The sequence below is a fragment of the Arvicanthis niloticus genome, chromosome 17 (assembly GCF_011762505.2).
Source record: "Arvicanthis niloticus isolate mArvNil1 chromosome 17, mArvNil1.pat.X, whole genome shotgun sequence".
In the NCBI taxonomy this organism is placed as follows: Eukaryota; Metazoa; Chordata; class Mammalia; order Rodentia; family Muridae; genus Arvicanthis; species Arvicanthis niloticus.
The window spans coordinates 11,568,894-11,593,700 of NC_047674.1; the positions used below are offsets into that span (position 1 = coordinate 11,568,894).

At 45.7% G+C, this 24,807-nt stretch overlaps 2 protein-coding genes across 3 annotated transcripts in view; one reads left to right on the forward strand and one right to left on the reverse strand.

Moving 5' to 3' along the window:
- Positions 1-22,306, reverse strand: part of Atg4b (autophagy related 4B cysteine peptidase) — a 31,602-nt gene extending 9,296 nt beyond the window's left edge. The window contains exons 1-8 of one of the 2 annotated variants that reach the window (XM_034521153.2): positions 22,164-22,281; positions 21,111-21,151; positions 11,057-11,158; positions 10,886-10,957; positions 6,039-6,137; positions 4,705-4,806; positions 4,236-4,308; positions 596-675 (exon numbers count right to left, since the gene is read on the reverse strand). In XM_034521153.2, the coding sequence (XP_034377044.1) occupies positions 596-675; positions 4,236-4,308; positions 4,705-4,806; positions 6,039-6,099 (316 nt within the window). In that variant the 5' untranslated portion in view covers positions 6,100-6,137; positions 10,886-10,957; positions 11,057-11,158; positions 21,111-21,151; positions 22,164-22,281. Of the gene's footprint in view, positions 1-595; positions 676-4,235; positions 4,309-4,704; positions 4,807-6,038; positions 6,138-10,885; positions 10,958-11,056; positions 11,159-21,110; positions 21,152-22,163 lie in introns of both variants that reach the window. The other variant, XM_034521152.2, reaches the window with a different exon arrangement.
- A 160-nt stretch (positions 22,307-22,466) lies between these two features.
- Thap4 (THAP domain containing 4) overlaps positions 22,467-24,807 on the forward strand; it is a 43,497-nt gene continuing 41,156 nt past the window's right edge. The window contains exon 1 of the mRNA XM_034521891.2: positions 22,467-22,766. Within this exon, the coding sequence (XP_034377782.1) occupies positions 22,690-22,766 (77 nt within the window). The 5' untranslated portion in view covers positions 22,467-22,689. The remainder of the gene's footprint in view (positions 22,767-24,807) is intronic.

The following is a 24,807-nucleotide window of genomic DNA, read 5'->3' on the forward strand; positions in this document are numbered from 1 at the left end:
TTGAGACAGGGTTTCTCTGTGTAGCCCTAGCTATCCTGGAACTCACTTTGTAGACAAGCCTGGCCTCTGACTCCCAAGTGCTGGGATTAAAGGCATTGCCACGCCTGGCATTTGTTTTATTTTTATGTGTGCTCTGCCTACACATATGTGCACCACATCCGTGTTTGGTGCCCCTGGAGATCACAAGAGGGTATTGGAGGAAATGGAGTTACACATTTGGTTGTGAACCACTTAAGTGTGCTGGGAAATGAACTTGGGTCTTCTGTAAGAGCAGTACGTGCTCTTCACCTTCAAACTATCCCTCTGGCCCCCCATCTCTCACCCCTTTTATTAATACAGGGTCTTACTACATAGTCCTGCCTGGCCTGGAACTTTGGCTTGGCCTACAGCACACATTACACAAATAGCTGTCCTGATGCTGGAGAGAACTCCTTTCTCCCCCTTAGCCTAGTAGACACAGTAAGAGAATGGATTTACAGATGTTTCACCTAGCGCTCCCCCCCCCTCAAGTGCTGGTGTTGCTCTGAGACTCTAACTCTCCAGCTGAGGTTCCCTCTTGGGCTGTCACCCTCAACCAAAACCCTGAGTCACTTACTGATCTCCTCCATCACCACAGTGTTGTCCATTGCTATGTGAACAGCCAAGGAACTCCATGTGTCGAATACAGCAAGTTTCCTACAGAAAGCGAGAACACTCCCATGAGCCTTCTACAGCATAAACATCGCACCACGGCAGTGACAGCCGAGGCAGTCACTTACAAAAAGTTTTTGTCAAGGATCTGACCAATGACTCAAGCAGGTAGAAAGCTGAGTGTTGCTCATTGGGGAAATGCCAGCTGCCCTTTGTCAGGAGATAGAGTACGGACAGGAGTCCCTGGGTGGCATAGCAACTCGGGTCTCAGCAGTACCAAGGCAGGTCCAGCTCACTGTTGAGCAGCTTCTCTTCCAACACCTCACAGTGTGAACTGACAGCCCAGAAATCTAATGAACAGCACGACTGAGGCCACCAGTTGGGAGGAAGCATGGCTGTAGATTTATGGCTCTGCAAGAAGAGCAGATAGCAGCCATACTATGTAGAAATAGATGTAAATTGGTTGCTATGGGGTAGGGCAGAAGGCCTATCAATCAGTGAGAAGACAGAAAGACAGAAAGACAGAAAGCAAGAAGAGACATCCCCCAATGGGAACAATTACCAATGATCTAAGCTGCAAGGTCCTGGTACATCTAGGGAGAGAAAAGGCCAATGCCTGGAAGGCTCTAGAACAGCCATTCTCAACCTTCCTGATGCTGCAACCCTTAACACAGCTCCTCATGTTGTGGTGACCCCCAACCATAAAATTATTTTCCTTGTTAATACATAACTATGGTTTTGTTACAGTTATGAATTATAATGTAAATATCTGATATGCAGGATATCTGATAACGTGTGACTCCTATGAAAGAGGCAATGCATGACATATAAGTTGAGAACCACTGCACAGCTCCTTCTCGTTAATGGGAAACTTGAAAGTGGCTTGGGAGAGCTGGTATTTTCTCACTACTCATTAAGCCCTGCCACAAGAGCAAGGATATAGACTCAGGAGAATCACAGCAGCACTTCCCTTAGCTGGCATGTCAGTAAAGGCAAACAAGAAGAAGCAAGCAGATAGAGCAGGCAGTAGATGCTACAGAGAACCAAAAGCAGGGAGTGCAGAGGGGCTGCTAGGGGAGACATAGATTATGTAGACTGTGGTCAGCAGAGGCACAGGAGCAGGGCAGGCAGGACTGAGCTTCTAGGCTGGGTCATAAGGTCACAAAGGTCCTGAAGTAAGAGAATGTCAGACTTGCCATCTAAGGGTGTGTCAGGGCAGAGTAAGGTCAAGGGACAGGGTAGGTCATGATGTGAAAACCATATGGAGCTGATTTTGGTTGTTATTCAAAGAAGTCTAGGATAAGAGAAAGGACTAACAGTTAAGTATGAGATAAGATGTGGACCAGGGTAGGGCAGACAAGGGATGAGCATGGGTTACACTGAGACTTACTACAAATCAGCATGTTAAACTAAGAGTGAGAAGTCTAGAATCAGCCCAGATTTTGGCCTAAGAAGTTGAAACCCCCAATGGCATCTCCCATGGGGGGAAAAAAAAATGAATAAAACCAAGAGTTGGCAGAGTGCTCTAACTCTGGATGTTAGCATTCCTCATGAGCCTCCAGGTAGAGAGGCAACAAACAGTTCAGGGATGTAACCCTATCCCTGCGAGTAGGACAGGCAGGCAACCATAGATGAGAAAGAGGGATCTAACAACAAAAGCAGAGGAGGCCAGGGACAGGAAAAGTAAGCATGGATAAGCAGCCTGACTTGCCATTTCCAGAAAGATGTAAATCCTAACTCGAAGGGACTGCTTTGACAGTGAAGACAGATAAGAAGGCTAGAGATATGACCAAAGCACTGATGGTAACCTGGTCAGGCTACTTAGAGCACTGGGGCATCCCTGTAAATCACATCTCAAGCTAAAGGTGTGCAGTGATTACAAAGAAGATCCCCCATACCCCACTCATAGGTAGGAATGCTTGGTCCCTACTTGGTAGAACTCTTTGGAAAGGCTTAGGAGGTCTGGCCTTGCTGGAGGAAGTGTGCCACTGGAGTAGGCTTTGAGACTCCAAAGGCTTCTGTCATTTCCAGGTAGCTCTTGCTCTACTCCATGCTGGTAGAGCAGATGTAATCTCTCAGCTACTGTTCCAGTGCATGCCGCCATGCCTGCCTGCCGCCATGCTCCTTACCACGAAGGTCAATGTCTAACACTTTGGACAGTGAGTCCCCAAAATGAAATGCTTTGTTTTTTATAAGTTGCCTTGGTCGTGGTATTCTGTCAGAGCAACAGAAAAGACAGACAGGGCAGGACTTGGACAAGGACACTAAAGGGGATAAAGAGGGTATGCGTGCCACAGAAACCAAGCCAAGGACTCACAGCCAGCCATGGTCTGGGATGACTGGGCATCAGATATGGGGAGAAAAGCAAGTGTCTAGGTGGAGCCTATAGGAGATGGCCATTGCAGACACAGGGTAGGGTGTCAAGGGAACATTCAGAAAAAACTATAGCTAGAGAGATATTTGGGAGCTACTAGCTTTCAGCCCAACAGGAAAGGGCTCTACATGAGTGAGTCCTGTACATTGGTTCAGAGTCCTCTAGAGGCACTGAGATATTAAAGCACAAAGCCACAGGGAGAAGTGATCAGGTCAAAAACAAAACAAACAAACACACACCGCAGGGAGGGGAGCACAGGCAAAGAAGAAATGGCTCAGTGATTCAGAGCACTTGCTGCTCTTGTAGAGGACCCAGGGTTCAGTTCCCAGCACCCACAGAGCAGCCAACAACTAACAACCATCTGTTAACTCCAGCTCTAGGAGCTGACAATGTCTTCAGCCTTCCCTACAAGCTTTGCATGTATGATGTGCACAGACATATGTGCAAAAAACCACTCATACATACAAAAATAAACTTAAAAACAAAACACAGAGGGGTCATACACTGACAAATGGCGCATCTCCAGAAACAGCTGAAGAGTCATTCCAGCTGGGCGGTGGTGGCGCACATCTTTAATCCTAGCCCTTGGGAGGCAGAGGCAGTCGGATTTCTGAGTTCCAGGCCAGCCTGGTCTACAGAGTGAGTTCCAGGACAGCCAGAGCTACACAGAGAAACCCTGTCTCGAAAAAAAAACAAAAAAACAAACAAACAAACAAAAAAAAAAAAAAAAAAAAAGACCAAAAGAGTCATTCCAGAGAAAATTACAGAACAATGCCCCTCAGAAAAATAAGGCTGACTGAACTCCAGATACTGGGGCCACAGAGGACAGGAATGGACAGGCAGACATTCATGAGAAACAAACTCTTAACAGATTCTGAACATGGAAAAGCTTATGACCTATGTGGGTGTCTCTGACAAACCCACAGAGGTAGAGGGCTATAGCACCTGCAGATACAGTACCATAATTGCCATAGTCCCAGATCTAAGACACCCTCATTACAGATGGATCTGTATACCAAGACAGAGGACAGGGCCACACTAGGGCTCTGACCTAAACATGAATCCCATTCACAGAACAACTGGTATAGTCAACCAGGAGTCTCCCCTGGGTCTATAAGCAAAGAATCAGAATACCTTATTTCCTGTGGCAATAAGTACTCAAGGAGTGGGTAAATGCCAAGGAGAACTCATGCTGACCCCAAGAAGCAGAAGGGCTGGGCTCATTACGTACTTGAGGACCTGGGCAACAGTGTTCGGCCCGTACCACTGGCCTATAGACTTGCCTTCGCCAACTCCCATTTGCGCTGCAGGAAACAGACCCATGTTAGCAAACACATCCATCCCAGGAGAGAGAGTATGTGTGTGTGTTTGTGTGTGCACCTCACTTTTGGTACATCAGTAAATACTTCATAGGAAGGTCTAGACAGGACACCTACCCTCCTGAGGAAAGCAAACCAAACCTTCAGGAGAAGCCTAACTTCCACAGACAGCATGGAATCAGTCCCTGCAGGCTGTACAGGGGAAGGACAGGCTTGGGTCTGAGCTAGTGCTGGAACACCCAGAGCAGCTCACAGGGGCTAGAAGCTAGAGTGGCCTAGCACCCCATTCTCTAATTCTGCAAGATTTAGAAAGCTCCCAAGGGAAGCCCAAGGAGTCTATCCTTTGTACAGAGGCAAGCCTAGGACACACTTAATCCCCACCTATCTGGTGGATGGAATAGTAGCTGTCCTTCCTGTCCAGGAAAGCATTGAGGACATTCAAGTAGTTGTCAGGCTGTCTCTTCCGCTGAGTCCATCTCCAATCTATTGAGAACAAAACATAGGAAGTTAGTTTGACCATGGCATAACTAACACACCTTCCACTTGCACAGTGTTCAATACTCAGATGGTGTACAAGACTTTATTTTTGAATCTTTTCTAAGTTAAAAGTCAAATCTGCCAGGATTTCAAATATATACACACAATCTCATCAAAACAAATCTAGGCTGAAAGCAGAAAGCTGTTTCAGCAGTTTAAAGATAATTTCTAAAAGAATAAACATTTATATCAATATAAATCACAGGCATGTTGCTTCAGGCCTGTAATCCCAGCTACTTGGGAGGCTAAAGCAAGATGAACTATTTAGTTTTATGTCAACTTGACATACTCAAGAGTCATTTGAAAAGAGGGACTATCAATTAAGAAAATATCTAGACAACACAGACCTATATGCAAGTCTTTTGACCATGTTCTTCAACAATTAGTAACTGTTGTGGGAGGGCTGAGTGATGCCAATCCTGGACAGGTAGTCCTGGACTGTAAGAAAGAAGGCTGAGCAAGCCACAAGGAGCAAGCCAGCAAGCAGCACTTCATGGCTTCTGTTTCAGTCCTGTCTCTAGGTTCATGCCTTAAATTCCTGTCCTTACTTCCCTCCGAGACAAAGTGCGACCTGATTTAAGATGAAATAAACCCTTTTCTCCCCAAGTTGCTTTTGGTCATGGTATTTTATCACAATAAAAACCCTAACTAAGACATAGGAGAACTGCAAGTTCAAGTCCTGCCTGGGCAACTCAGTGAGCTCCTGAATTAAAATACTAAGAAAAAAGATTTAAAATGTATTGAGCACTACAAGCTTCCTACAGAAAGTGAGAGAACTTTCAAATGGAATCTCACAGCATAAGTATTTGAGTATGACTCACCGGTTTTTACTGGCAAGAAACAGCATACACATACACGCATGCACGCACACAATTTGTTACTACTGGAGACTGAGCCTACAGTTTTGAGCCTGCTAGACAAGAACCACAAATCTGTGGTTTTGCCTATGACATGCTTTTTTATTTTGTTTTTAATTTTTCTGAGACAAGAAAGCTTTGTAGCCTTGGCTGGCATAGAAATCACTATTTGGAGCAGGCAGGCCTCCAACTCATAGAAATCTACCTGCTCTGCCTCCCTGGGGTTTGGATTAAAGGCATGTACCACTATGCCCAGCTTCTATGATGTGCTTTAAACATTCCTTACTACACAGATCCCATGTAATAAGCACTGTGACTCACCTCGTCCTAAGTGCCGGCATACCAGGGCCTGAGCAAAGATCATCTGTCCACACCGAAGCATGCAACCCCAGCCTGTGTCTGAAGTAGGGCCAGTTCCCCCTGTGTGGAAGACAAAACAAGAAACATTCACAATCAGAGAGCCCAACAGAGGCTGGGCATCCAGCAACAGGAAGCATTTGGACAGCTCCATACCACAGGCACTGACCCTCCTGACACATCTGAACATCTCAACACAATACAACTCTGAGGGTATCTGCTGAGGAGTCAAATGTCCTGACAATTCTCTCCAGATGGGCAAAATATGTGACCGATCAGTCACATATTCAATAGGACACCTGGCACATAAACAAGAATCCCCATGATCACTTTAGAAGACACAGAATTAAAACTGGAGAAACATATCCTACTACCAGAAAAGCAAAAATTCAAGAGTCACATGATGTCCACTGTTGTTGACAGTAAGGACAAGGAAAGTCCTTGTCCTTTTTGCATTAGCAGCGCTAATGCAAAGTCTACATCTCTCAAACTGAGCTGTGAGTCCTTCCTCTGACATCCACTCACTGGGGCTTGGAAGACTGACAAGAATTGTGGAGTCACTTTTAACATGACATGAACGGGGAGAATGCTCTCAGCAGGTCTTCAGAGAAATGTCATTGTGCAGCTATGAGGAGAAGAGGAACAGCCTATTGTAGTGAGAATTTTGGTTTCTTTAAAAACATAGAAATGTCATGGGAATATGCTTTTGTTTTAATCCCTGGTGGGGTATATGGGGCTTCTTCACATTGTCCACAGCAGCTGACTATGATTTGTCTTGTGCTCTAGCAGGGGTGTGATTTTAGTTTAGGCAAGTGTATGATGTTTGGAATTCAGGGGACTTTTCAGAGAACACATAAATGCTAGAGCAAGACACAAGGGCTGATTGGCCAGCTGGCTGCTGTTTATTAAGTAGTTGTGTGCAAAGAGACTAGAAGAAACTAGATATTCCAATGGTGAAAATCAAACTTGCCCCAAGGAACTTGACGCCCAACAATATCAATGTCCCCATTCCCCTCTAGCCTTCATCCTCCCCTACCTAGAGGTGGGCAGTGGAGGTTGGAAGGGGTAAGAGTGGAAAAGGGTGGTAGAAAGAGGAACCCACGAAGTAGACAAATGTCTGTTCACAGCCTATGTAGCAGTATGAGACAGAGATGTGATGTGAACAGTGAACAAGGAACTCGGACATTTTCTATTGCTATACTTGTCACCATGCTCATCCCAAATCCCTACAATACTCAAGGAGTATGCAGGCCACACTTGGTTCTTAGGACCATAATGAGCTGCTTTAACTACAGCAGGTTAGTTTTGCCAACTTGTCACAATCTGCAATCACCTGGTATGGTGGTTTGAGTGAGAATGGGCCCCACAGCCACATATGTTTGAATACTTAATCCTCAGTTGGTGGAAGTGTTTGGGAGGATTAGAAGGTGGGATTTTGTTGGAAGGAGTGCATTACTGTGGGCAGGGCTTGAGGTTTCAAAAGCCCATGACATTCTCAGTTAGCTCTCTCTGCCTCCTACCAGCAGACTGAGATATGAGCCCCCAGCTACTGCTCCAGTGCCATGCCTGTGTACCCTGCCATGATGGTCATAGACTCTACCCATTTGGAACCATGGACCCCAAATTAAATCCTTGGGAGGGGGGATGTCCCTGCAAGCATCAAGCCAGATAGGGAAACTGAACTGCAAAGAGCTGAGAATGAAACTCAATTGAGCCCATCTTAGACTGGATCAAACTTCAAGTCTGATGCCAAGCATTTCCTGCCAGTATAGTTAAACACAGTACAGTCTGGGGAAAAGGTTCCAGGCAACTATCATCCCAATTCCAGGTCACAATAAAGCTTAATCGAAACTCCTTTGCAAAGTACATGTGATCATAAAGATGGGTACTATTGCTTAAAAGCCTAGAATGTAATGCTATCTCTAAGATACCACAGAGATCAGTAGGCCATAAAATACATGTGACATCTCCCCCCAAAGGATGGATTCTACTGACTGGGAGCTAAATATAAAGGTCTAGGGAGGGAGAGTGTGGGATAAACATTCTGGGGGAGTTGACTGAAGTCTGCCTCTACAGATAGTGAAAGGTCAGCAGATCAACAATATCCACTCCCAGCTTTCTGGATGGAATGAAAGCATTTTATTTCCTCCACTGAGGAGATGCCCCTGTGTATTTAACACTCCTGGTTTCCTTAGTGTTCTGTGGTGCAGCATTCTTTTCTAAGTCACCTCAGTTTTGGTGTTTTGTCATAGCAATCAAAAAAAAAAAAAAAATTACTAAGCCACCCAGGAAGAGATTCAATGAGGGTTTGTTTCTTAGTCACTGTTCCATTACATGATGAAACACCATGACCAAGGCAACTTCTAAAAGGAAGCATTTGACTGTAGTCTTGCTTATAGTTTCAGAGGGTTAGTTTATGAACAGCATGGTGGGGAGCAAGGTGGCAGACAGATAGGCATGCCACTGGAACAGGAGCTGGGAGCTCACATCTGATCCAAGATAGAGACAGGCTGACTGACTAGGCCTGGCCTGGGCTTTGGAAACCTCCAAGCCCACACCCAGTCATACACCTTCAACATGGCCACACCTCCTAATCCTTCCCAAACAGTCTCACTAGCTGGGACTAAGCATTCAAACAAATGAGCCTATCAGGCCATTCAATTTTTGTTTGTGGGGAGAGACATTCTTATTTAAAGCAATTTTCTAGATTAGGTTGTCCTTTAGGCATGTCTGTAAGGGGTTGTCTTTATTGTACTAATTGATGTTGGAAAACCCAGCTTGAAAGAGGTCTCAGTTCCTGGGTTTGCACTGTATTCAGCCGTCTTAAGCTCCTACTGCTGTGACTTACCTACCAATAAAGATGGACTATAATCTGAGTTGTGAGGTAAAATAAACCCTTTCTCCCTGACTATGCTTTTGTCAGGGCATTTTATCACGGCAACAAAAACAAAACAGAGACCTTTCCTCATGGATGTTCACAGCTGACCACACAATGAAGGCTTCTCTGTAGCCCTGGTGTCCTAGCCAACATCCTGACAGTCACTATTTACCATGGTCTTCCAGTTTTGTAACTTTTTTTTAAAAAATCTTCATTTTTAACGATGGTTCTTAAACACTTTAACCTTCCTTGTAACCCACCACCCACCAGAGGTAGTGATAAAGAAAGGATACAAGGGAAGTGAACCTGTGTTGTCTGGAAATCAGCAGTTCAGTTTAGAGGTTAGCAGGCAGCAGCAACTCAATCTACTCATAAACACCTCAGATACACCAGCAATCTAGTTTGGTAGAGTCAGGTCAGGTAGGTTAGCAACAGCAGTGACACACCTAGCAGAGACAACCAGGCCTCCACCTCGGCTGGAGTCAGCAGGAGGGACCAGGAGGAATGCCAGGTGAAGTTCTCAGCTGTGCTTCTCTCAGGGAAGAGAAGATCAGCAAAGACACAAGACCCACAAGCGCAGCACAGCTAGCTATACCAGCAAGCCAAGCTCTGTCTCCGTCACTCATTCCGTGAAGTCCTATTTATAACCTCCACATATCTCAGCACAGATCTTGTCTCAGCACATGCATCCAATCACCTGAGGCCTTGGAAGCAGCCACAAACTGCAGCACACCACCAGAAGTTTTTGGTGTGTTTCTCTCTATGGTGTCCCAACATATGTAGCTCAATACAAAATGTAAGGCGGACCACTATTTGGGTGTCATTAACAAAGAATCTTTTATTATGTGTCCTTTCACATGCTTGCTTTAGCAGAACATCCTCTTCTGTGTCTGCTTCAGTGAAGTGTTCCTTCACAAGTCTGCCTTGGCTTTTCACACCTGTGTCCACTTTAACAAAACCTTCCTCCGCGTGTTTGCCTCAACGCCATCCAACTGACTTTCCAAAGAACCCTTAAGGTTCCAGTTCACAGTTTAGTTTCTACTGCTGTGATAAATTAAATACCATGACCAAAAATCATTTCCAAAAAAATCATTTGGAAATGGAGTATTGGCTTACACATCCTAATCACAGCCTTCACTGAGGGAAGCCAAGGCAGGAAATCAAATCAAATAGGACAGGAACCTGGGGGCAGAAGCTGAAGCAGAGGCCCTGAAAGAATGCTGCTTACTGACTTCCATGGCTTGCTCAGCTTGTTTGTTTTTTAAACAAAACCCAGCCACAGCAGGTTTCCCCACCCCCATCCCCACCAATCATTAATCAATAAATGCTCATACCTACAGGCAAATGTGATGGAGGCATTTTCTAAATGGAAGTTCCCTTTTCCCAGAAGACTCAAGCTTGTGTTAAGTTTTACAAAAGAAAAACAAAAAACCTAACCAGCACAGAACCAGGCTCAAAACAATCACATAACCAAACAACAACAAAATTATTGTCATGATTCTTAATCCAGTGACACGTTGCTGGCACGGAAAGAGAAAGCATGTATTTCATTACAGGTTGTAGAAAAGTGAGATGCTCAAGCTCTGGAGACAGCTCAGTGAGGAAAGAGTTGGACATGCCAGTGCAAGGACCTGAGTTCAGTCCCTATAACCTACATAAAGCTAGCTTACTGCAGCAGCATACTTCTGAATCCCAGAGCTCCTACAGGAAGATGAGAGGAAGAGACAGGGAAATCCCTGGAAGCTCATAGTCCAGACTAACATACACAGTGATGAATACGAGACCTTGTCTCACACAATGGGGAAAGCAAGGACTGAAGCCCTAGGTTGTCCTTTGACCTCCATTCATGTGCCTGTACCCCATTTCACAAGACACAGAGAGATTAAAAACAAATAAATGAACCAAAACATTTGAAAGATTTAAGATTACTCACCAATGGCTGGAAAGTTTCTCCTGTATGTAAACCAAAGTCTGGATGCAACATCAGACAAGATTTCGTCCTTCTCTAGTTATTTAAAAGGGAAGACAAACACAAAGTGAGAGGCAGCAGACAACTGCCATCTCAAGACTTCTGCGAAAGTAATTTGAGGCAAGAGAACAATACCTGTGAAAATGCTGTATTTTCTGCCCAGAATCCAGACAGGCTCTGAGGTCTCAGGAAAATCTTCAAATTCAGCAAACCGGAGAGTATCATATGTCAAAGTGGCTGTGGAAACCATAGAAACACATTTGTCTGATTTCACATGGAGACCACTGTATGGTGCGGATTGGTTCTAATGCTTTGAATTGATTTGGTTCCCTAATCAGGAATCCCGATACTAAAAGTCCTTCCACCCAATTGGTTTTTGGTTGATTAATAAAGATGCCAGTGGCCAATGGCTGGGCAAAAGAAGATGGGGTGGGACCCTTAAATTTGAGCAGGCTTGGAAGCTGAAAGGAGAAACAGAATCACCATGACTGCGGTGGGGGGAGGGGGAATCAGATTTAGAGCTGCAGAGGGAAGATAATCTGAACTATAGGAGAAAAGAGAAGGTCCCCCCGCCCCATAAGTGGTGCCCAGAGTGTCTAGGAGAGCAAAGATCAATGGGCCTCACAAAAGGTAACAGGACAGCAAAGTTAAAGGCAGAAGGTGTTGAGCCAGGAGTACCAGACAGAAAAGCATGCTAGCCTCAGGAGGATTAGAACTACCCAGCCTTTGAATAGCCAAGGCATTTCAAAAATAAGCTAATGTGTGTGTGTGTTTTTCATTTGAGGATCTAAAGAGTTCTAGGCAGGTGGCTGGAAGTGTATGGCCTATCCGGAGCACAAAGCGGTGTAGCCCCACTCCACGCTACAAGTAAACCATTTCTGCATTAAAGATTCTATTCACTAAATAGATTATGTGACTATTTTCCTAATAGTCACATAAGCAAATATATGAGCACATAAGACAGTCTGTGAAGTAGTTGTTCTGATCCAAGTTAGGGATGGAAGTCTGACAGCTGATAAGATAGAAAGAAGCCTTAGGTTGGGGTCAACGTAAGGAAACAGGAGCAAAAGACTCCCCCTTAAGGAAAAAAAAAAGTAAGCTCTTGGTTATTTGAAACTTTAAAAAATGTTTTTTTCTTTACCATACAGAGTCTCTACATACCTGACTATCCTGGAATGTAGACCAAGCTGGTCACACAGTCAGAGATCCACCTGCATCTGCCTCCCAAGTGCTAAAATCAAAGGTATATATGCCGCCACCACCCAGCTTTATTTTATTTTATTTTGTGTGTGTGTGTGATAGGGTCTCATGTGTCCTAGGTCTTGAACTTGAAATGTAGCCAACTTAAACTCCTGATCCCTCTGCCTCTACCTCTTGAGTGCTGGGATTAGTCATACACCACCACCCCGTTTATGTGAGACCAGGAACTGAACTTCAGACTGGTTCCATTTATTCTAGACAAGCACTTACCAACTAGGCTACATCCCCAAAACAAGGTGGGTACCTCCTAGGATCCTCCTAACCACCTGCTGTACACCATGGACACAAACACCCAGTGCACTCAGCTTCCACAATGAAGACAGAACATGGCAAAGGTGGACACTACCTGGTGGCCAGAGTTTAAATCTAGCTAGGGCAGTCACAAGCTACAGGTTCTTGGGCCATTTATATAAGTATTGAGTATAAACAATCACTCATCCATAAAAATGGTGTAATAACAGGGCTGGTTTACCACACAGCATCGACGCCTTCATGAAAGATTTCCCACGAGGCACTGCAGGCAGACAGAAGGACATCTTGCAGAATCACAGAGCTGAAAGCATATACATTTCACTATGCCCACAAAGCTTCACTGGGTACAGGCTGAGAAGTACTAGAATATATCCCAGAAATGCAGGCCACACTGACAAGTCCTCAGCAACAGAGCACTGCTGAGGCTTTCCGAGCAGGGCAGGGCCAGGCCCAGAGGGCCTTGTCTCGGACCTTTGCTCACCCATGTTTTAGCTGTCTATTTTCAAGACAATGTCAACAACCTTAGTGATCCTAAGCCCAACTTAATTCCTCTCTCCCTCTCTCTTATTTTTTTTACATATGGTTATGCATGTACATGATGCTAAAGGCTAAGTTATGATAAATTAACATTCATGTTCATGTTTTCAAGGAGCCAAAAACCATCATGTGTCCCTAATGTCTAAAGCAGCAAAACACAGCTTAGGCAAATTTCTTAGGTTTATTAGCAAACTTTATAGGTAAGGAAGCCAACTTCAAAGTGAAAACAGTAAGTAGGGCTCTATTAAATTCAAACATATTACCAAGTCTACTATCATAACCCTGAAAATTATGGGTTATGCAGCTTGACAAACCAAAAGCCAGGCTGGGTGAGAAGAAACCAGACACGAACAGGATTAAAAAGAGGCAATCACAACTCCCCCCCAACTTCACAGCAGCCAAGAAGCAACAGTGATCCCGATGGTCTGTGAAGAGAAGTGCCAGACCTCCAACAGAGTCCCACACTCCACTAGGTGAGCTCTGTCTGTCCCCGGGGTCTAGCTACAGACTGCCATCTATGCTACTCTCCCCTCCTCATGTCAGAGGAGTGTTTACTCTGTTCCTGAGGAGCCGGGAGGAGGAGCTCTAGCTGTCCCACTCTCTCGAGGGCACTCATTCCTAGCAGGGTAGTGTGGGAATCAAGAGCCCCGTGTGAAACCAGGGGTCTAAGGCCACCAAAAACTAGCTTGTGATCCCCTTAACTCAGTATCCTTTCTGCATCTCCATTTCCTTACTGGTAAGTACAACAGATACACATTCCTCACTGGGCTGAAGAGTAAGGGTTCTAGAGCTCTGAGTCATCCTAGGAAGGAAATGAGCACACTTTCACAGGGCTAGCCTTCTCCAATCCTTGAAATGAAGTTTATAAAGAAATCCATTCTGGGGCTGGAGAGATGGCTCAATGGTTAAGAGGACCAACTGCTCTTCCAGAGGTCCTGAGTTCAATTCCCAGCAACCACGTGGTGGCTCACAACCATCTGTGATGGGTTCTGATGCTCTCTTCTGGTGTGTCTGAAGACAGTGACAGTGTACTCACATATATAAAATAAATAAATCTTTTTAAAAAAAGAAAAGAAATTCATTCTGCTTCTAAATGAAAATATAACAATGTACAGAAATATCAAAGCAAATGTGTGAGTTTCTTCACCAAAAGAGATTCCAACACAATAAACTTTCCTCAAGAAAAACATACAATCCTGGTGTGGGGGCAGAGGCGGGTGGATATCTGTGAGTTCCAGGCCAGCCAGGCATACACAATAAGACTGTCTAAGATAGGATAGAAAAGAAAAGAAGCAGACACACAGACACACACAGATACACACAGACACACACACACACACACACACACACACACACACACACACACACGGGAGGAGCAGGTTGAAACTGACTCCTAACTGCATTTGGAGCAGAAGGCAGCTATGCTACCACAAGGGTCAGCACAGGTAACATTGACCTTTCTTTTCTTTCTTTTTTTTTTTTTTTTTTTTTTTTTTTTTGGTTTTTCAAGACAGGGTTTCTCTGTGTAGTCCTGGCTGTCCTGGAACTCACTCTGTAGACCAGGCTAGCCTCGAACTCAGAAATCCACCTGCCTCTGCCTCCCAAGTGCTGGGATTAAAGGCGTGCGCCACCACTGCCTGGCAACTTTAAGTGAAAAAAGTGGAACCTTTTCAAACTCAGGCTCTAATGATGACTGAGGTTTAGAGCCAGCCCACACCTGCAGCCATACAGCTACATGCCACGCTTCTCTAAGCTTCAGTCACCCCACTAAGAAATGGCACCACAAGCTCTGTCCAAGGGGATGAAAACCCACAACAAGTGCAAAACCTAAGCTCATAATCACTAACATGTGTTCACCAGCAAAGAACTCTCTGAGCACCAATTGGCCTCCACATTTCTCCACAGAGGTTCTTCAGTTCAACTGCGCTGTCTTGTTACAGTCTCTTTATAACCCAACAAACATCATTTACAAAGCATCATGAATGGCTCCTGAAACAGAGAGGTAAACCTTAAAGAGAAAACAGTTTGCAAACCCCCAAGCAACTAGTTAAATTTGCCATTAGATGACATGCAGAAGAAATAAAGTGTCTAAAGACCCTCTGTCCTAGAAACTTATTTGGTCAAGCAGCCTAGGTATCTGACTTCCCACCCTCTTATTAGGACTTCTGTGATCACAACTGCAAGAAAAAAATGAAAAGTGTTTTATAATATGACAGTTTAGTACTATGATTTAATAGTTTATCAGACAGTCAGAAAAATAAGGAATTATGCTCAATGAATGGAACTAACCTTTTTACTTAACCACAAATTACACTGTCATTCAAGCAGGAGGAATCACAAAAAAAAAACATGCAGCCAGTAGATCTCCTTTAAAGATTACAGCAATATATCCCATTCTTACATTTTTAAGCTAAGAATGATGGCCCAGGCCTGTACTTCCAACACTTGAGAGTCTAAAGGAGGAAGATCATGAGTTTGAGGCCAGCTTGGGATATACAGCAAGGCCGTAGAAGGATTCATTTCCTTTGAAAAATTCTTATGATTAACATAATGGTTTTCGGGGCTGGAGAAATGGCTTAAGATAGATAAGAGCACTGACTGCTCTTTCAGAGGTCTTCAGTTCAATTCCTAGCAACCACATGGTGGCTCATAACCATATGCAATGGGATCCAATGCCTTCTTCTGTCTGATGTGTCTCAAGACAGCTACACCTTACTCATATAGTTGTTTTAAAGATCCATAGAGCTTGAATCATTGCAAAATAAATAAATAAATAAATAAATAATGGTTTTCGGCCGGGTGGTGGTGGCGCACGCCTTTAATCCCAGCACTTGGGCGGCAGAGGCAGGTGGATTTCTGAGTTCGAGGCCAGCCTGGTCTACAGAGTGAGTTCCAGGACAGCCAGGACTACAGAGAAACCCTGTCTCGAAAAACAAAACAAAACAAAACAAAACAAAACAAACAAAGAAAAAAGATAATGGTTTTCATGTAGAAGAAATTAAAATTTCTAGCTGCCACAAAGCTAGAAAACTCCACTTTAGTGTACTTTAGTATACATACTCGACAGAATGTCCACATCAAACCCAGGGCTATGAGGCTGCGGACAGAGCTCAGTTAGGAGAATGCTTACACAGTTCACAGAAAGCCTTCAGTTTGATCTCTAGTGCCACATTAACAGGGTTTATTGGTGAACCATTTATAATTCTGGTCTGTAATCTGACAGAAGGATAAGTTCAAAATTAGCTTCCATTAACTCAAACAGAAGTATTTTAAACTTGGGGATATTTGCATGTACATAATAAGATCTTGTTAGAAAAAGCACTATGACCCAAATACAATTATGAAACTTACTTAGGTTTCATCTACACACTTCATACACAGCCAGGAGATAATTTTTAAAGAGAGAGACAGAGAGAGAAGAGAGAAGAGAGAGAGAGAAGAGAGAGAGAGAGAGAGAGAGAGAGAGAGAGAGAGAGAGAGAGAGAGAGAGAGAGAACACGAACATGCCTCCACATGTGTCAGTGCCTGCAGAGGCCAAAAGAAGGCATCAGATCTGAAGCTTCAGTTACAGAAGGCTGGATGCTGGGAACTAACATCAAGTTCTCTTAACTGCTAAGCCATCTCTCCAGCCCCTGAAAGTAATTTCATAAAATTCTTTTAATGTGATGTTGGTTTTAAAGAATCTGATTTTTTTCTCCTGTTTGTTTTTATAGTATTAGAGACTAAATTTGGTGCCTCACATGCTAAGTAGAAATTCTATCACTGAGGTACATCTCTATCTCTTATTTTACTCTTTATTTTTGGGGAAAAAAAAAAATTAGCTCATGCTAGCTAGTGTTGGGGGTACCTGAAACAGGTACCATGACTGAAGGGGGGTTTGTTGGGATTTGCCTGGTGCTGCTATGTATTCAAATGCTAACCACTGGCCCCCTAGATCTGGTGGCAGTCCCAAGGAGCACTTTCTCAGGGATACCAAAGATGTTATGTAAATTTTGCTCACCAATCTTCTCTGACTGGTTAAATAACAGTGGCTTACAGCCACTTACTGGAGAGAACAGAGGTAGATGGGGTTTCAGTTATCAGGCTGGGGGTTGCAGGTAGGGAGGGAGAGACAGACAGAGACAGAGATAGAGAACAAGAGAAAAAGAGTAAGAAGACAGTCGAGGGGGAGATCCATTAAATGGGATGGACCAGGGGCACATGGCCGAGAGAAGTGGACCCTCAGGATAGATAGATGGAACAGAAAAAACTGGGTGAGCAAGTAATTTGGGGAGTGCAGCTGGGAAATAGGCAGTCTGGCTAGCATAGAGAAATAGTTTATGGTCATGGCTCAGTATTTATGCTAAAACTGATTAAATAAATCGATAGGACTCTGACTCAATTATTGGGTGGCTGGCCAGGTCATAATAATAACTAATAGCATTAATAAATATGATACAAGCTTGTCTTAAACTCATTTTGTAGAAGCTGGCCTTAAACTTGTGATCCTTCTATGTTGGGATAATCTTTTCATATACTTGTGAAGGTGTGTCTCTGTCCTTCTTAACCTGCCTACGTATTTTCTGATTGGTTTAATAAAAAGCTGAATGGCCAATAGCTGGGACAGGAGAGGATAGGCAGGTCTTCCATGCAGAGATAGGAACTCTGGGAAAGAATCAGGCATCGTAGATTCAAGGAGGGAGAAACGTACCAGGACTGAAGGGAGAAGTAATGGGCCATGCAGGAAAATGTGGATTTAAAGAAATGGGTTAATTTAAGTGAGACAAGCTAACTGAGAAGTTGCCAGCTAAGGCCTAAGCTTAATAAATAAGTCTATGACTGTTAGGAAGCTGGTGGGTTGAGACAGTCTAGCAATACTCCTGCCTTAGCCCCATAAGTAGCTAGGATTATAGGCTTGGGCAACTAGATAAGCCGTGTGTTTTGTTTTGCTGAGACAAGGTCTCACACTGTAACTCAAACTAACCTGGAACTAGGTAATCCAGGGTCCTCTCAAACTTGTCTAGGCCTTCTCAGTTGTGGGATTATAGGCATGAGTCACCATAGCCAGTTTTTAAATTAGGGTCTCAGTAGACTCCAGGCTGGTCTCAAATTCCTGCCTCAGCTTTTTAAGTACTGGGATTACAGGCACACACTACTATACCTGGCACAAAGATTTGGGGCACTTCATGGTTTTCATCTGTTTGTAGACAGGGTTTCATGTATTTCAGATTGGTCTAGAACTCCCTATGTAATCAAGGATGACCTGGAACTGCCTGCCAGCACCCCTAGGAAAGTGCACTGAATGCCAGGGATTAACCAAAGGCTTTGTGAATAGTAGGCAAACACTCTACCAACTAAGCTACACCCCACATGCACCGCTACCATCTCCCCTTTTTGGGGGGGATGGAACTCAAGGTTTTGTGCATGCTAGGAAGGTACTCTACCACTGAGTTACAACCCCAGCATGGGACTTTTGACATGAGCTCAGGTAGTTTTTCCATTCATAGCAGCAGGTTGGCAGTTACTGAGCATTTTGGATACTGAATTTGCATTAGGTATCTCAACCTGTGGTAGAGGGATAGGTAAGTCCTTAAATTCCACAGGACTACATACACGTGTACAGAGATCAGTGGCTGCTGCACTTCACTTCTATGTAGATGCTAACAATCCAAACTCAGACTCTTGTGCTTGTTCAATAAGTACTCCACTGAGTGACCCATTCCCCTCATCACCAACGCTTCTTTCAGCCAGGGACATGTTTGTATACACAGTGCTGGGACGGAGGTGGAGAGGCAACCAAACCACTTGGGCCTTCCACTTCCCTCTGCTAGCAGACTGGGCTCCCTCTCTGGCCTCTCTTATTTCCTATTTACATGCAGACCCTGGACAATTTTTATCTGATAACAGTTTTCTGCTCATCTTTAGTATAAAGCTATTCCTTTAGCTCCAAGACTATGTAACCAATGGCCCTTTAATAATGCTATTTGGTCATCTAACAAGGACTTCTGTAGTGAGAACTTTGGTTTCTTTAAAAAACATATAACTATTATAAAAATATTTTTTCATTAATCCAAGGTGTGGAATATGGGGCTGCTTCAGATTGTCTATAATAGCTATGATTTGCCTTGTGCTCTGGCAGGAACAAGGTTTTACCACTGCAGATGATTTCTACAACTGTGTGACATTTGGAATTCTAGAACCTTTTCAGAGGGTATATAAATGCTCGGGCCCCAGAGAGGCATGGTGAGTTGTTGGTTGTTGTTGTTGGTCTAAGTTTGTTAAGTAGTCAGTCATGTGCAAAGAAACAATAAGAAGAAATTAGATATCCTGATGGTAAAGATCAAACTCGCCCCAAAGAACTCCTACTCAGCAGGAAGTAGTCTAATGATAATGTTACCCCTTTTCTGCCCCCTGACTTTATTCAGGGAGCTCTTCCTCGCTCCACCCCCCCCCCCCCATCCTTTTTCCTCTCCTATATAGTGTTAAGGGGTTGAAAGGGTGAAGAAATGAGATAGAGAAGGGTGAAAGAGAGATGAACTCACAAAGTAGCAAAAACCTGCCACACACCTCCCACTCAGCAAAACCAAACTAAGTCTCTACCAAGTGTGTCCTCCCCACCCAACTTCCTTAGCTTGTACAGTTAAAACGCAGAGCCATTTTCAAGCCCTCTTAACTTCCAACTTGTAAATAAAATCTGGTGTCTTGGCCTCCACCACACATCTGGAATCTAAGATCTACCAGGTCTACAGTATCTCTCTACATGTCTTACTGAAGCAAGCTCTTACCTTATCTTGCCTCGGCTTTGTCCCTCTTCAGTACACTCTCAACAAAAAAGACAGAACAAGGCCACCAAGATGGTTAAGCTCTTGCCTGATACCTGAGCTCAATCCTACATGGTGGAAGGAGGCTTTATCCTCTGACCTCCACTTCTGTTACAGCATGTGTGCATGTGTACACACACACACACAGCCCTTCTCAATAAGAGGGAAATTATGCCTGGAACTGGAAACCTAGCCATCTACCTGGCTGGGGCTAATGGCACCATGGGTCTTGGAGAACCTACAGTTGTTACTACACCAGCATAATTCCTAACTACAATCCAAATATTTACCCATATATCCACAAGTGTAGATCTCAGTTCTCAACAAGTGAACCTCTCTTTCCAACACATGGAAACCGTTACAGAAGGACAAACTGACCAGAATGCAGAGAACAAGTGGCCATGTGGATGTAACCCTAGCTGTTACATCCTCAACACGACTCCTGCAATGAAGCTCAGGGACTAGAGGGAAAGGTGGGGCCGAAAACTCTAAGAGTCAAAAGAAGGGGAAGTTTGCTGTGCGATCACATCTCTTAGAATATCAGAGAAGCTACTCAGAATCCACTTAGCATAGCTGCTAAACAAGACCTGAACAAAGACACACCAACAGGCATGCCAACATGGAGGGGGAACTCTCTCCTGTAGAGAATGTCAGGGGCCTCAGACAGCAGTTCTTTTCTTTTGTCCATTTTCTAGTCCAATGTCTAGATTACAACTCCTGACACCCAATAACAAATGTAGTTTATAAAAAGATCAAGTTAAATGGAGCATGACGGCTCACACTTTTTAAGTCCAGCACTTAGAAGGCAGAGGCATCTCTGTAAATTCAAGGCCAGCCTGGTCTATATCCTGAGTTCTAGGACAGTGAGAGCTTTTCGGAGAGACCCTGCTGAGAAAGAGGGGGGAGGGGAGGGAAAGAACGAACAGTATGCACAATTTTAAGAACAACCAGAAGCAATATTACCAGGGTGGCCAGGGATCAGAGGGTAGATCATAAAAGACCATCCAGAGTTATATCAGGAGAAAAATTGTACCATCATACTGTAAAAAAAAAAAAATTGTGTTTTATCAGCATTAACACAAGTCTTCAAACACAGATGTCTTCTGAGTTTGACTTCACAGCATTCAATGCCCACTTAATTAATTGGAGGGAGGTAGTGTTGCCTTTAATTGCAGCACTGGGGATGTACAAGCAGGCAAATATATTTCTGTGAGTCTTGGGTCCGCATGGTCTACATATCTGAGTTCAAGATCAGACAAGACTAAACAGTGAGGCCCTGTCTTTTAAAAGATCGAGGGAGAGAATAATTAAATGATTCAATGTATTATTCCATTCCATACCTCCAGCAAACACTGTGGTGTGGCAGCTTCAGTTATTCATTCTAAAAAAAAAAAAAAATTAACTTCACAAAATATACACCTGGCTCAGGCATCTTGGGGCTTCAAGGGTCCTGCTTCCTCCATCTACTTAAAAACACTGAAGAGACCGATGCCACAAGCCATTGAAATGTGTATTAACTGTAGGCATTACTCCCAAGTAAGAGCCAACTACATCTATAATAGAGCTGTCAGAAGAAAAACATCAAAAGCAACACCATTCAAGTCAGGCACAATGAAATCAGCTAGCAGGATTCCTTCACAAAGAGGTGGGTTCTTGAAGGCAAGATCACTATTTAAAAAAAAAAAAAACAAAACAAAAACAAACAAACAAAACGAAAACGCTAAAACTGCTGACGGAATGAAAGAGAGAACCTCTGTTGGGGGGGGGGAGTATTTTTAGGGCTATGAACTAACAACGTATTTGACAGATGTGCATCTCCAAGACGTCTTGCCAATATAAACAAAGAACTGGACTCTCCAGCTTCGGAAGCAAGAGTCCGTTTTTAAAAGGCTAAAAAACAAACCCACCCACACTTAACCCGGTATTCGGACCCCAAGAAGTCAAAGTAGGATGTGACTGATCCGCTGTCAGAACAGGAGCCTGGATCACCTACACAGGTTATTGAACTTTAAAGACAAAAGATGTGCATGTTGTGGTTGCTGGACCATCAGCCAACAACTTGACAGAAGTTAAAGAGGTCGGCTCCTTCCCTGAGCAGGGTAAGGCCTAGCTCCGCGGCGCACGGGTCCACCCCGGGGCACCAGTGTGCCCGCGTCCTGATACGTCCCTCAGACTCCCTGCCCTCACGCCCGCAGCCACGAGCTCACAGGCTGGGACGCTCCCCAAGGGCCTCGGCTGGGCGCCGGAGGCCGTGGTGCTGACGAGTGGCCCCGCGAACCGGGTACGGAGCGCTGCGGAAAGGCGCGGCCCGCCCAGCCCAATACACCGGCCTCCGCCCCAGCGGGAGGCCACGGGAGCCCGCCCGCGCCAGGGCGAGCGCCCGCCCTCCTTACCTGCGTCCATCTTCCCTGTCCGGCCGCCGACTGACCGTGCTGTCGCTCCGACGGGCTACTGCGCGACACAGCGACGGGAAGCCGAGGTAGCCAAGCGCGGCGCAGCGGAAGCGCGGGCGTCGCCATCTCGCCGTACGGCGGTGGGAACGCGGGGGCGGGGCCTGGGCGCGTGTGGTTCCCAACCGGACCCCATCGCCCCGCCCCCGCCCCCGCCCCGCGCCGCTACTCCGGGGCACCCGGGAGCCGGCCCGAGCTGCGCTCCTCCGGCGCCGCCATCTTTCCGTACAGACAGCCACCCGCGCATGTCTCGGTACGGACACACCGCTCGCTGCGGCCGCGACGCTGGCGCCGTGGCCGGGCAGCCCGAGCGCAGCGTGGTGCGGGCGGCAGCGCGCAGCCATCTTGCCGTACGGCTCGGCCGCGGCCCACGTCCCGAGCTGTGTCGCCGCGCTCCCTCGGGGCGGGTCGGGCCAGCGGGCGGGCGGCAAGGATCGGAGCCTGGCGGCGCTCACGACCGAGGCCCGCAATGGTGATCTGCTGCGCGGCGGTGAACTGTTCCAACAGGCAGGGCAAGGGCGAGAAACGCGCTGTCTCCTTCCACAGGTACGCGGCCCGCCTCCGGGTCCGCCACGCCCCCGCCCTGGCCGGGCCCGCGGGGAAACTGAGGCCGCGCGGCGGGCCGAGCTCGGGGGACCGGGAGTCGGGGCCCGCTGGCCAAGTGTAACTGTGGGAGGTGGACGGGTCATGGAGCTTTGTGACCTTGGCTCGGACCGCCGGTTTTGCGGACCAGCACGGCCATGCCTCGGGCAGAGCGGCCGGAGGCCCCCGCCGCCACCTCTACTAACGGGCGTCGCACTGATTTGGGCTGGCCCTGCCAATTTCAGAAGTATTCTGCAAGGGCGCGTTCTCAGTTTAATCCTGCTCTTTGGTTTCGAGCAGTTCTCCACTCTTGCCTCGCCGGGGCAAGCCCGCCTGGAGGTGTGTGGCAGGAGTGCGGCCCGGCGCACGCAGCTCTACTTCCTGCATCCATAGCCCTCATCGCTCCCCTACGGAGTCCCGCGGCCCAGGCACTGGCTCTCATCACCTCCCGCATCCTGCACTCTGGCAGAGGCCCGGGGGATGAGCGTGGAAAGGGCTTTCCGGAGCGTTCTCGGGTAGCCCTTGTTTTGGGCCGCGCCTTCCGAAGGCTTTCAAGACTCCCCATTTCAGTTGGTCCTCTCCTGCGATTTCCAACAGAAGTGAACAGCGAGCGAAGGGACTCTTCCTTAGAAGTCACTTCGCACATCCTGCCACCTCTTAGTACTTGGTGTTAAATTTTAAAGATGGGAATGGCAGGTGTCTGGCTGTTGGAAGTTCAGAGGGTTACATTAAGTCCTTACGACCTGATTCAAAACAAAACCTAGTAAGGTTAAACAAATCAACCAGAATGTTTCAGTAACCATTTCATTTAGAACTCGTCCCAGAAGTTTTGTTAACAGTTTTTGAAAACGAGGCAGTGTTGCAAGGACTGCAGTTGGCTTCCCCATGTTCTAACCCGGTATGTGGGTAGATGTTGCCCAGATTGGGACCGGGGCAACTCCAGAAATCTAGATCATGTTGGTCTTGGTCCCCAGTAGGTTCCTCGAGGCTGGAAGAGTTCAGGTGGAGCTCTTAGCACTTGCGTATGTAGCCTACCATGTGTAGTCAGTTTGATCTTACAGATCTTGCCTTAATAAGTGACTATTAAATAGCTTCATTGGATGAAGGAAGACATTATTACTATGTTACTGACCATCTATTTTTTTCTCCAATTTTCCTCTTATGACATAAAATACTACATAAGAATTGCCATTTTTGTTGTTGGGGTGTTTTGGTGTGTGTGTGTTTTGAGACAAGGTCTCATTGAATTGCCTTGTTGGCCTACATCTCATTGTTATAGTCTGCTGGCCTCAAACTTGTGGAAGTCCTCCTTCCTCTGCCTTCCAAGTGCGGGGGAAATACAGGCATGAGCTACCATGCCACCACGAACAACTGTTTTTTTTTTCGTTTGAGTCAGGGTCTCTCTCTATAGCCCTGACTGTTCTGGAATTCACTTGTAGACCAGACTGGCCTATGACCGGCTCACTCAGTATAACTTCCCAAAGGTTTACCCTGGCTCCTAAAGAAAGTTTTGCTGCCTACTAAGAGAATTACCTAGGCGAGGCGTACAAGGCACCCTTATCAGGAAGCTATACTCCCTGCTCTTTTGTTTCTCTTGTTTTGAGACAAAAATCTCAACAGACTGACCTCATATGTAGCTAAGGATGACACTGAACTCTGCCCCATAGGCCTTGGACTGTAACTAGGCAGATGTTAAACTTGTGATCCTCCTACCTCAGAGTAACTGGTAGCACAGTTGTACACCATTATGTCTGGCTAAAGCTTTTGGGTCTTTATGCTAAAGCTGTTTCCTATACCCTTAGCTACTTGAGCCTCAGCTGTGGTTGGCATTTAGCTGGGCCTCTCAGATCTCTCCTGGTCTCTTGCTCCCAGCTCTATTGCCTGGCTTCTAGCAGGCAGAAACATACTTTTCAGGTACCAGATGATGTGGTCAGTGGTCCACTTGTGAAAGCTATTTCTTGTCTGGATTCTACCTGCTGTCTCTGAGTATTCTTTGTGCCCAGGG